The sequence below is a fragment of the Somniosus microcephalus genome, chromosome 11 (genome assembly GCF_052327205.1).
Source record: "Somniosus microcephalus isolate GS21.2 chromosome 11, FLI_Smic_1.0, whole genome shotgun sequence".
In the NCBI taxonomy this organism is placed as follows: domain Eukaryota; kingdom Metazoa; phylum Chordata; class Chondrichthyes; order Squaliformes; family Somniosidae; genus Somniosus; species Somniosus microcephalus.
The window spans coordinates 185,020,160-185,033,365 of NC_140997.1; the positions used below are offsets into that span (position 1 = coordinate 185,020,160).

Consider the following 13,206-nt stretch of genomic DNA (forward strand, 5'->3'; position numbering starts at 1 on the left):
AAGCTTATTGATTTGAGATTAGATCAAGTGTAGGGAGGATACTACTGGCTGGATAATTTTTTTTTGTATAAGTGAAATGTAAAAGGATGGGTACAATTAAATAGTGTCACATTGGTTGGGGGTGGGGGGTGGGTGCTGGTATTCTGAAACCCTTTAGAAAGGCTGAAAAAGCATCTGAACCCATTAGCAGTTCTTGCCAAGGCTGAAGGGTCAGGGGATTAAGAAATGATAGGCAAATGAAGCCTTTTGTACAAGCTGGGGGCAGCATCTGACTGGTTCTGTCACTTACTGTGCCATCTGTCTATCTTTGGTGTGATGTTTGACAATTTATCTAAAGCTGTGTTCACTTTCTTACTTGTTACATTAATTTTAAGTACCGTCCTAAAAACTACTGCTCATCTACAAAATTTAATTATGAACTTTAAAAAAAAATATAATTTGAAATTAGCAAAAGCCTCAATTTTAATGCAGTGCTAAAGAAGTGAAATTAAAAAGAACTCAAGACGAAAGAAAAACTCCCAAAACATACAGCTGCTTGAGTGATTGGGATCGTCTGCTTCACACCCGTCTGCCGACATCCACATCAAACAAACTTGTTCCCAGCGGGTCAGGAACAAATCCTGACATTTCCAGCTCTCGGCCAGTCCGCAACCTGCTGCCCCCAGCCAGTGACACGCGAACCCCAAAATAAATCAACTGGGCAACCATCGGCGCTGCTCCCTCCACCGCGCGAACTTTCCAGAACTTTCCAGCACATCAATCAGTGCTCTCGCGGTAACGGCATTTCGGCTCGTTTCAGCCCAGCGGCGATTTCAACCCACCGACATTAATGATCAGAGATTATCTCACGCAACTGGTTCGCGAAAAGTTTGCGCAACATATATTACCACATTAAACGGGGAATTACAGAGCGGTAAGCCTGACATCGGTCGTGGGGAAAATGCTAGAGTCCATTATAAAAGATGTAATAGCAGAGCACTTGGAAAACAGTGACAGGATCGGACAAAGTCAACAAAAGGTAAATCGTGCTTGACTAATCTACTGGAATTTTTTGAGGATGTAACTGGTAAAATAGATAAGGGAGAACCAGTGGATGTGGTGTATTTGGACTTTCAGAAGGCTTTTGATAAGGTCCCGCATAAGAGATTAGCGTGTAAAGTTAAGGCACATGCGATTGGGGGCAAGGTATTGACTTGGATAGAGAACTGGTTGGCAGACAGAAAGCAAAGAGTTGGAATAAACGGGTCTTTTTCCGAGTGGCAGGCAGTGACTAGTGGGGTACCGCAGGGATCGGTCCTTGGACCCCAGCTATTCACAATGTATATTAATGATCTAGACAAGGGAGCTAGATGTAATATCTCCAAATTTGCAGACGACACAAAGCTGGGTGGGCGTGTGTGCTGTGAGGAGGATGCCGAGAAACTCCAGGATGATTTGGACAGGTTGGGTGATTGGGCAGAAGCATGGCAGATGCAATATAACGTGGATAAATGTGAGGTTATCCACTTTGGTGGCAAAAACAGGAAGGCAGATTATTATCTGAATGGCAATAGATTGGGAGAAGGGGAAGTGCAACGAGACCTGGGTGTCCTTGTGCACCAGTCGCTGAAGGTAAGCATGCAGGTGCAGCAGGTGGTTAAGAAGGCAAATGGTATGTTGGCATTCGTAGCAAGAGGGTTTGAGTACAGGAACAAGGATGTCTTGCTGCAGTTGTACAGGGCCTTGGTGAGACCACATCTTGAGTATTGTGTGCTGTTTTGGTCGCCTTATCTGAGGAAGGATGTTCTTGCCATGGAAGGAGTTCAGCGAAGATTCACCAGGCTGATACCTGGGATGGCAGGAATGACGTATGAGGAGAGATCGGGTCGATTGGGCTTGTACTCGCTGGAGTTTAGAAGAATGAGAGGGGATCTCATCGAAACTTATAAAATTCTGACAGGACTGGACAGACTAGATGCAGGAAGGATGTTCCCGATAGTCGGGGAGTCCAGAACCAGGGGTCACAGTCTAAGGATAAGGGGTAGGCCATTTAGGACAGAAATGAGGAGGAATTTCTTCACCCAGAGAGTGGTGAACCTGTGGAATTCTCTACCACAGAAGGCAGTAGAGGCCAATTCATTAAATATATTCAAGAAGGAGTTGGATCTATTTCTTAAGGCTAAAGGGATCAAGGGGTATGGGGAGAAAGCAGGGACCAGGTACTGAATTTGGATGATCAGCCATGATCGCATTGAATGGCGGAGCAGGCTCTTGACAGATGAAATTTCAGTCTGTGATGTCACCTGTTGCCGGGTGGCCCTTAATTGGCTGGGCGGGCTCAACAAGGTCAATCAAGTTAAAATCGCGTGGATTGGCCACATCTCGATGGAGGCGGGACTACAACCCCGAAAGTTGTAGTCCCGCCTCCTACCCGACTCCTGAATGAAAATCCTGCCCTAGGCCTCTGACTGTACTGCTCAGGTGCCAAAGCAAGGTCTTGTCACCACTGTATGCAGAAGTGGGTGTGTAGGTACCAGCAGGTGGGCACAGAGAAACCTTCATGCATCACAATCAGTCTGCCATCCCTTTAATGGGCTCTCATTATCTTCCCAGCAGCTCACGTCAGGGATTACCTTTGCCAAGTCCATTCATGGCTGTAATGTTGTTTCAGGGGAAAGGTAAAACCGTTAGCAGAAAGGTTGACGACAATCTATGTGCATGAGAAAACAAAATATGGGGCAGAAATGACCTCAAGTGGCAAAAGTAGGTTTCTTTTTGGTCCTTTAACTGTTCTTGCCTGCACTGCTCATTGCCTGGCAATCCTGACCATCCAGTTATATTGGGCATTGATGTCACAGTATCGATGTATCATTGACTTTGAAAAAAGGCGTGGAAGGCTTCAGAAGGACGTTGCTACGTCATTAATGTGATCTCCTTGCCTTTGCTGGATTTGGACACTAAGCTCCCGCCCTTATCCACAACATTGTTGGAAGTGTGCATCTAGCACTATTAATGGATGGCTCGGCCCCTTCGTCCTCAACCTAATACTTCAGAAACAGATGGGCAGGCTGAGGAAAATCAGAGATAATGCCTCTTGTAAATGTTTCCCATTGGTCTTTGACCTTCTACATCGTACGTACATGGGAGATAACGATTAAAAGTTCGAGGAACATTACACTTAAAAGTTAATCTGTATGTCACCATCGCTAGTTTTTGAGAACATATATTTCAGTTAAAGAAACTGAAATATTTATCCATTATCTTGAATTTGTTTTAGAAGCATTTAATATACAATTAATAATTGTTTAAGAATGTAATAATGCATGTATAATGGCAATGAATTGAGTCTATTCGTAAGACCTGGCAATTTAAAAAAATTATTAAATCTATTTTATAATTAAAACACATGGGGCTAAAAATTCAGTTTGGGGCGCCCAGCTCGCCTGGGCGCCGGAATTACCGCTGCGCGCGGAGCCACTTGCGCCATCAGGCTATTCAGTTTCAGCGCCCCAAATGGAAGCCGGCCGCTAAACAAGGCTTTCGGCGCCCCGCTTGGGGCGCTGAAACTGAATTTCGGCGCGCAAAGTGCCGCAGCGGCATGGCAGGCTGCGGTACTGCAGGCCTTCCTCCCACTGTTAAGGGGGAGGTGCCTGCAACAGCGCAATCCCCGCTCGCGAGTGCCGGCAAATGAGCCCGGCACCAAGGAGAAGTGCCGGGCTCTCGGGAAACAGCCGGCAATGCCGCGGGGTGTAGGAGGCCGGGGACGGAGGTGCGGGCAGGCGGCCGCCGAAAAAGCGGCCGGCCGCACCTCCAGCTTAACTCGCCCCACTACCGCCACAGGTAGGCCCCTGTGTACCGGTTGCTATTTGCGGCCGGCGCGGAAGAGGCGGCCGCGACCTAATATGGCGCTCGGGGCGGTAGCGGGGCGCTGCGCACACCGATAATGTCATCGGTGGCGGCGCAGCGCTACAGGCTAACGCCGCCATTAGCGCCCCGCTAAATATCGCGGTGGTTGTGGCCAGTGGCGCTAAAGCCTCTGAGTGGCCTCTTTGGGCGCAAACTGGTGGCGCAAGCAACTGAATTTCTAGGCCATGGTCTAGTAGTGAAGCAAACCATTTGTTCAGATAATTTAGTTTGAAAAAGAAGTTTGAAAAAGATGTTTATTTTATTAAATAGTTCTTGCTGCTGTAACTGTCTAACACAAAGAACATTAACTGAAGCAAGAATAGCTAAATTAGTTTTGCTTTCATATGTTACAATACTTTTTATTTTAATAAGGACATCTGAAACAAAAATAATCATTTTTCATTTATGTGCTGTTGATCTTGCCTATTCTGTAGCAATTCAAAGAATCAAAGCTTTACATTGGGACTGATTGACCTGGGAGGGGGTCATTGGGGAGTCAATGGAAGAAAGACACTTGGGGATTTAAGCAAGTTCAAAAATAATGCTTCATGCCTCCCTCTCCAAAGTACCCATTCATTCATGCATCATGGTGTCTAAGGTTTGGGACGTGGATAAACCAGGATGGTGAATCCATTTAATCATCCACACCAGTCTGTTTTCCACACTTAAAGGCTATAATGTCAAGATTACAGTGCATGTTCTTTTGTTGCAAAATACAAATATAAAACTTCAGCCCAGTAACTTTAAAATAGGAGTTCAGAAATTTAGAAGATACATTTTGTCTATAAAAGAAGAGTGACAGTTTATTTTTGGCAGTGGGCCTGCAACCATTAATCCCACATGACATTGATAATAATTGTTTAGGTGTTAAATGTGCCCTTTTCATATTTGAATGTTATTAATCTATTTTCTTTTACTCCCCATGTCAATGAGATGGAGGTAATTTTGTGTATACAAGCCAAGTCTAAAATGTTTAATGTTGAATGGTTGCTGTTTCATAAGCAGATACATTATTCAATCAGCTCTCTTACAATATGCACAGGAATAAAGCAAATTGTTCTTGTGTGCAATGAACTCAAACAAATTCAATCCATAAATAAATACAATCAAATGTTGTTTTTAAATCTTGTGTCATTAAAATTGAACCATTGAGCTTATTATTTCTCTGAAGCAGTTTTATGATTTTGCAGCTTTCAAAAGACAAAAGTTAATTTCTCTCCAATTATTGTCTCCACAGCACTGCAAACATGGTGTTTGCATTGTAAAGGATCCAACTGAAACCGCTGCAGTAGATGGATCATGGGGACCTTGGAGTCCATTTGGTTCCTGCTCCAGAACCTGTGGAGGTGGCATTAAAAATGCAGTTCGAGAATGCAACAAACCAGAGTAAGCAAACCTTTTTAATGTATTGACTGCAATAAATATTTTATCAAATTTTGAAAGGTGAATATATTGTTTTTCATTTATTTGTCATTGTGTCAAAATTGAAATGGAATTAGTTTATATACCATGATGATGATACACACTATCAGGAATTTTTTTTAATGACAACCTCTCACAGTACTGAAATTGCGTATTCAGATTTATTTATTACATTGTGGAAATGGAAAGAAGATTATTATTTTTTAATTTTAGGCCCAGAAATGGAGGGAAATACTGTGTTGGTCGAAGAATGAAATTTCGATCATGTAACACTGAACATTGTCCAAAGCAAGAGAAGGACTTCAGAGGAGAACAGTGCGCACAGTTTGACGGAAAACACTTCAATATTAATGGCCTACCTCCAAATGTGCGTTGGGTTCCTAAGTACAGTGGAAGTGAGTATTTCCATTGGGAAAGGGAAAAATATATTTTACATTTTAATTAATGAAAGATGACAGATATAATTAAACCAAGAATCTTTCTTTCTTTTCAGTTTTGATGAAAGACCGCTGCAAGTTGTTCTGCAGAGTGGCTGGAACTACAGTCTACTATCAGCTCAGGGACAGAGTTATTGATGGCACACTTTGTGGGCCAGATACCAATGATGTCTGTGTACAAGGACTTTGCCGGGTACAAAACCAACTTTAAGGGTTTTATGTAAATGTTTTAAGTTACAAAAATATTGTTTTTTTGTAGTCATGCAAAACTGATTATATATAATGTTTCTCTTCCACAGCAAGCTGGATGTGATCATGTATTGAATTCAAAAGCACGAAGAGATAAATGTGGTGTTTGTGGTGGTGATAATTCTTCATGCAAAACTTTAGCAGGCACATTTAATACTGTTCACTATGGTAAGAATTATATTATCATTAGATATGAGATAATTGCATTGTTGCCAAGGGCATTAAGTTTAAGCAACAAGGCTAGTTTAAAGAACATAAGCAGAAACTGTGTAATACTAATGGAAATTATATACTGCAGTATCTTTGAATGTATGTGAAGAAATACTGATTGACTGAGCTTCACTATTATTTGTTATAAAGTATTGATAATTGTTCTACTTCTGTGAGAAACAATAGGACAGAAAACATTGATTGCTGCGCTTAAAAAGTACCAGTTGTCACCTGCCCAAAACAGGCAAAAACTTGACCATTAAGTGTGTACACTTATACATTGCATTTAAGAGCGTAATAAAACAAATATTGACTCTTTAGTGGCAATCATTTATGAATTGTTATCTTTTGACTTACAGGAGTAACCATTACCTGGATGTTCTTGTTAATAAATGTACTGCCCAGTATTTCGGTAGATACTCATCTGATGCTCGTAACAACTGCCTAGTGAAATAATTTTGGCACTAGCAGTAATTAATTTCTGATGAATAGGGGAGAAAAAGAGTAATCATGGGTTAGGGAGTAACATTACCAAGCTGTCTCTGAATTTTCCAATGTAATAACTTACTGATGGTAACTTGTTAGTGCCTTCCAGTGAAAATAATCAGGTCCTCTGATGTGCAATAAACCCTTGGCCTCCAGATTCAAAAATTGTACTGTCTGTCAGAGCACTGTCACATATTTTGAATTTCAAAATATAAAATATTTAATCATGCAATATTCTTAAAATATGAACTTTAGAACTCCTTTCCCCCTTTGCTTCAACAAATTACAATAACTTATAAAAAATATATATTGTTTACTACAGAACTGGTGAATAAACATATTCTTGCACTGTATGCAAGATTTTGCACCATTCGCATCACAACACAAACATGCATCTATTGTACTTCACCACTGTTTGCTGCAGTACAGTTCACCTTTCTTGTGGTGCTTTGCAAAGGAGGGGTGGAGCCTTTCTTAATGCAGCATCAGATATAGAATGTTATTGTTTTTGAGATGCTGTGCCCTGCCATGACCTCTAATCTGCACACTACTCCACAAAGGGATGGGATATTAGTATTTTAAAAATTTTCCCCAATGGATCATTGCTCCAAAAAGTACGTTGTTATTTTTTATGTTAATGTTTTGATCAAAAGAATAAATTGGCCTCTCTATTTGTGTTGCTTCATGCAAGGCCATTTCTTGCCTAGTGCCACTCTTGAATTGATTATGTGAAGAATTTCTGAAAATATATGTAAACCGGGCAATTATTATTATCTTGTAGCTTGAACCAGTACTTTGTTGTGTACTGAAAATTAATTTCTGTTGCTTAGATAATTCCAATGGTTGTGACTCCGCTGTAATAAAATTTATACATTAAGACCAGTGGTTTTCAAATGCATGTAATGCAGTTTAGTACTTTATCCTGTGTTTTAAGTGTATATTTAGGATGTGTGTTTGATATTTCCCAGGATATAATGTAGTGGTACGAATACCAATTGGTGCTACAAATATTGATGTGCGACAGCACAGCTATTCAGGGAAACCAGAGGATGACAACTATCTTGGTAAGTTCATTTTGAAGTAATGTAAAATCATTTATTTTGATACTTTCTGATACATGTAATAATATTACCTGCTCATGAAACTTTCTTCCCATCATTCTGACATGAATTTGAGATGGATTTGAATCCAGCCCCCAGAGCTGAAATGTCAGATGGGCACAGTGAGGGGCTAGAAGGACTGGAATCAATGCTGTATGTTAACTGGATGGTGTTGTTGGTATAAGGATAGTATTGCAGTGGTTCCTCCCAATTGAATTTTAATACATAGGCCTAGAAATTGGGTTGGGGCGCCAAAGTGGCGCCAAAGTTGCCTGAGCGCAGGATTTAGCGCTGCGATCGGAGCATTAGCGATCGCCGGATATTCAGTTTCAGTGCCCCTAGAGGGAGACGGGGTGAGCCTCGAGGCGCTCCGCGTCCCTCTTAGGGTGCTGAAACTGAATATCGCAGCGCAACGTGCCACAGTGCCACACGCTGCGGCACGGCACGCTGCAGTACTGCAGGCCTTCTTCCCACTGTTAAGGGGGAGGGGCCTGCAACAGCGCGATCCCGATCGCGAGTGCCGGCAAAAGAGCCCGGCACCCAGGAGAAGTGCCGGGCTCTCGGGAAACAGCCGGCAATGCCGCGGGGGGGGGGGGACCAGGAGGCCGGGGACGGAGGTGCTGGCAGGCGGCCGCCGAAAAAAGCACCGCCCCGCACCTCCACCTTAACTTGCGCCTCTGCCGGCGCAGTAAGGCCCCGTGAACCGGGCGCGGGTAGCGAACGGCGCTACAGTGCCGTTCGCTACCAAATATCGGGATCGGGGCGCGAATGGGGCACTGCGCACACCGATAACGTCATTGGTGGCGGCGCAGCGCAACAGGCTAACGCCACCATTAGCGCCCCTGCTGAATATCGCGGGAGGCGCAGCCAGTGGCGCTACAGCCACTGACTGCCTCTTTAGGCGCTAACAGGTGGCGCTACTCACCCAATTTTTCCCCCATAAACTGTTAAAAGCAGCAGCACAAGTTGATAAGACCATGAACTCATCCTACTGAACTCCACAAATAAACACTAAAGCCTGCACATCTGCCGATGCACTTTATTCACTTTATTATGGTCATATTTATGCTAATATATATGTACAAATGTATGTTGAAATGTTTAAGTGTCCTAATCCAAATTGTACACTCTCGGGAGCCGCAAGCCTACATTTCGTTGTACTGCACTTGTGCACTAACAATGACAATAAAAGTTGATTTGATTTTTTGATTTGATTTGAAGAGTGCTAAAAAGTACCAGGGTTAATTTCTAGATGAATAGAATACAAAAGCAGGACGGTAATGTTCAATTTATATAGAACCTTGGTTAGACCACACTTGGAGTACTGTGTGCAGTTCTGATCTCCATACTACAAAAAAGATACTGAAGCACTGGAGAAAGTGCAGAAGAGATTTACAAGTATGTTCACGGAATTAAGAAGATGCAACTATCTGGAAAAGATGAGACCTGATATGGAGAAACTGTTTCCCCTTAGGTGAGTCCAGAATAAGGTGGGGGGTATAAATATAAGATAGCCACTAACAAATCAAATGTAGAATTTAGGAGGAATTTCTTCACACAGAGAGTGGCGATAATGTGGAACTCGCTGCCACATGGAGTGGTTGAAGCTGATAGCATCGATGCAGTTAAGGGCAGACTTGATGTATACATGAGGGAGAAGGGAATAGAGGGATATAGGGACTAGGGGGAAAGAGGTAACTAGAGTGGGAGGAAACTTGTGTGGGGTATAAACACTGGCACAGACCAGTTGGGCCAAATTAGTTTCTGCGATGTAGATTCTTTATAATATGTAATGAAGCTTTTCGCCAAGTACAGCCAAACACACATTTCATGTGCTTCAGGAACATTTTTAGCTGAAATTGCTCACATGACACAGTTAGGTCAATTAGAGGTAAGACACTGAAATTGTGAACAGTCTTCCATGCCCAAGTAAAAGGACTATTTATGACGATGACATTTAGTCGATCTTGAAGCACTATTTGATGTCCATGTATTTGGTGAAATGAGTAAAGAACCTGAACTGTGTTGCTGATGCACCCTGCTTCTTCAATTTAAATGTTCTGAGTGAAAGTTTAGTTTGATGTTTGTGTGTATGGGGTTGCTTCATGCCACAAATAGTTGAAGCCAAGAAATACCATGACATACTTACAATCTGGAACGATTTGTTGAGAAAAGAAATTGTAAAAATTACTAACTTAAATGTAGCATGTATGAAAACAGATTGGAGGTGTCATTACAGACACTTTTTAGTGTTCAATTATTTTACTAAGCTATCATAAAACAGAAAAAAATTACTCCACTATGAATTAACTAGATAAGTGTGTTGCTTGATTATAGAAAAATAATTTGTTGATTTTTATTTAAGCCTGTGACAAATAAACGTTATACTACTTATTCAGTGTTCTCTCAGACAATGACTGTATGTCAGACTTACTGCTACCAGTATCCATAGCTAGTGAAGTGTGAGGGGCCCAGCCCAAATGATGTTGAGAATCAATGTTCTAGCCGATTGTGCTACTTGGGCTTCCAACTTGAAATGTCTCTAACTACTGTATATCAAACTAAACTGACATGTTATAATTAAAGGGAAACATTAGTGTGTCGAGAAGTACTTTACATTTAAAATATTTGTGTCTCACAGCATTAATTGTGAATAGAAGCCAATTTTTGAATGAAAGGTGGTAATTGAAGAGTTCAACTACGGAGATTGGAGCCCAGTTTTTCATTGAAATGATACTTTGAAACAAATGCAGTCTGCTGACAATAGGCAGGAGAGTCCAGAGGAACCTGCCTATGGCACAGCACTGAAATAGACCTAACCAAAGTCATAAATTACATCTCTATGACTGACCATGGTGCATTATCCCTCCTCGTCTTCCTCGACCTTTCTGTAATTTTGACACTGTCAACCACAACACCCTCTCCAATGCCTCTCCCCCATTGTCCAGCTTGGCTCAACTGCTTATTCCACTCGTACCTTTCCGATTGTAGTCAGAGCATCTCCAGCAATGGCTTTTCCTCCCACCTCATACCGTTACCTCTAGAGTCCCCCAAGGATCTATCCTTTGGACCCCTGCTCTTCCTCATCTACATGCTGACCCTTGGTGACATCATCTGAAGACATCGGGTCAGGTTCCACATGTACGCTGATGACTCCCAGCTCTACCTTTCCACCACCTGTCTTGGCTGAACTGCAATTTCTTTCTGTTAAATATTGGGAAGACCAATGCTATCTTCTTCAACCACCACCCCCGCCCCCCTCCACAAACTCTGCAGCCTTGCCACCAATTCCATCCCCATGCCCGATCACTATCAGGGTGAATCAGACTATTCACAATTTCAGTGTCTTATTCAATCCCATGCTGAGCTTCCACCGCATTTCCTCTCCAACACAAAGACCTCCATAACTTCGGAGTCAGTAAAGTACAATTATAACATCAAAATAAACAGCATCTAACTGATCAATTCCATCAAAATTCATCTGCCTCAGTTAAGGGAACCTTTTCCACTTCAAGGAAATGTCACCCTCAAAAGCTTTATGCAGGATCAATTACTGATAGTTTAAAAGAGGTTATTCACATCTAAGATTGTGGAACACATATTAAGAACTTCGTCCTACATAAACATTCCCTTTTAATTTACAGATGTTTTATGACATTTCTCTGTATCTTTAATGAAATGTTATAATACCTTCAAATAAATAAATAATGAACTCAGAAATAAATATAGAGCTTGCAAAGCTCTCAAAACAAAACCTAAAATTTTAAATAGTTCTGGCCAATTTTAAATAGTTCTGTTTTTTAAAATGTACTTTTTTGGAAAAAATCTCTCTGGCTGAATTAACAGATACTGGAACAATAATGTATATCCCAGCAGGCTTAATGCTGGGATAAAGGCAGGAAGCACAAAGGCATAAAGCACAGCGGAAACCTTCATTATTACCATTCCTAGATATCAGTAGTTTAGGAATTCAGTTTGTTACCACGCTTTACTGCCTGCTACTCTGCCAATTGGATCACTTGTTTCATGAATTTATCTACTAATGCGTGTTAATGCAGAGGCATGCATAATGGACTCCTGCTGTTTTGCAGTTAACTGTTACATCAACTTCTTTTTATTTTCCTTGTCTATATGCACTAACTTGCTTTGATGTGGATCCAAAGTTGCTTGTACCCTGGATTAAATTGACCCTCTTTAAATGGCTTTATGTAGTACATTATATAGCAAAAACATTTTAACTTGTCAACTTGTGGTTTCTCTCTACGATAGCTTGTGTCCCTTTCAAATTAGCTTGTGGATATTTCCAATTAAGTCAGACTTGTGGTATTCTGCAATTAGATTTATTGATTGTAGAGTTTGGATGCAATGTCTTAATATCCTTGTCATGTGGAAATCTGACCGGGCAATGTGAAAATAGTGATCTAATGTGCCCAATCAGTGAATTTTCATCTTTTCAAATTAGTAGCTCTCTTGGGTTTTAAGAATAAAGATATAGTATAGAACTGAATTCAGACTACTCTTTATTTGGGATCAACTTATTTTGAATGCCAAGTCAAACACAGAAAAATTTGAAGTGAAAATACATTAGGCAAATGAGCTGTGTTGCTTTATTGATGTGAGAGAAAATATCCACATATTTAATGCAGGAGAGTAAGTTTAGTTTACAGTCTATATATTTATTTACCATTGAAATGTATTTACATGGGCCTTCTTTAAACCACCTGACAGAATGGAACTTTCTAAAACTTAATAAACATGTATGCATGCAACAAACTTACAATAATTGTAGAACATTAAAATTGTTTATATGTAATAAAAGTATTGCAGAAAAATGTTGCTTCATGTCAACAAGGTGCTATAAAATCTCATCAGGAAAAGTTGACATTTTTCTTATGAATCTATGAGTGTTATAACCAGTAAAGCACAGTTATAATTGCAATACAGGATGTAATTTATATGCATTTTCCACATGAAGTTGTGCAAGTATGATGAAATGATATCTGATTGAGAAAATAGCAATTTGTGAAGGATAAACCAATCATTTCCTTCCTGGATCAAGAGTGCTGTAAAATGTGTAAGCTACAGGAAGCAACACCCAGTGAGGTGCACAAATGAAACACATAGGGCTAAAAATTCGGTGGCGCCGCGTTTGGGGCGCCAAGCTCGCCTGGGCGCCGGAATTTGCGCTCCGGCCAGAGCCGCTTGCGCCCTCCCGATATTCAGTGGGAGCGCCCCAAGAGGGACTCGGGGCGCTGCTCGAGGCTCCCCGCATCCCGCTTGGGGCGCTCAAACTGAATATCGCCGCGCTACGTGCCACAGCGCCACATGCTGTGGCACGGCGCGCTGCTGTACTGCAGGCCTTCCTCCCCTTCTTAAGGGGGAGGGGCCTGCACCAGCGCGATCACCGATCGCGAGTG

The 13,206-nt window shown here is 41.6% G+C and overlaps 1 protein-coding gene across 1 annotated transcript in view; it reads left to right on the forward strand.

Annotated features, from left to right (window-relative positions):
* Window positions 1-13,206, forward strand: part of adamts9 (ADAM metallopeptidase with thrombospondin type 1 motif, 9) — a 360,757-nt gene that overhangs the window by 84,694 nt on the left and 262,857 nt on the right. The window contains exons 12-16 of the mRNA XM_086001493.1: window positions 5,123-5,271; window positions 5,521-5,702; window positions 5,801-5,937; window positions 6,044-6,161; window positions 7,658-7,753. Coding sequence (XP_085857619.1) covers window positions 5,123-5,271; window positions 5,521-5,702; window positions 5,801-5,937; window positions 6,044-6,161; window positions 7,658-7,753 — 682 coding nt within the window. The remainder of the gene's footprint in view (window positions 1-5,122; window positions 5,272-5,520; window positions 5,703-5,800; window positions 5,938-6,043; window positions 6,162-7,657; window positions 7,754-13,206) is intronic.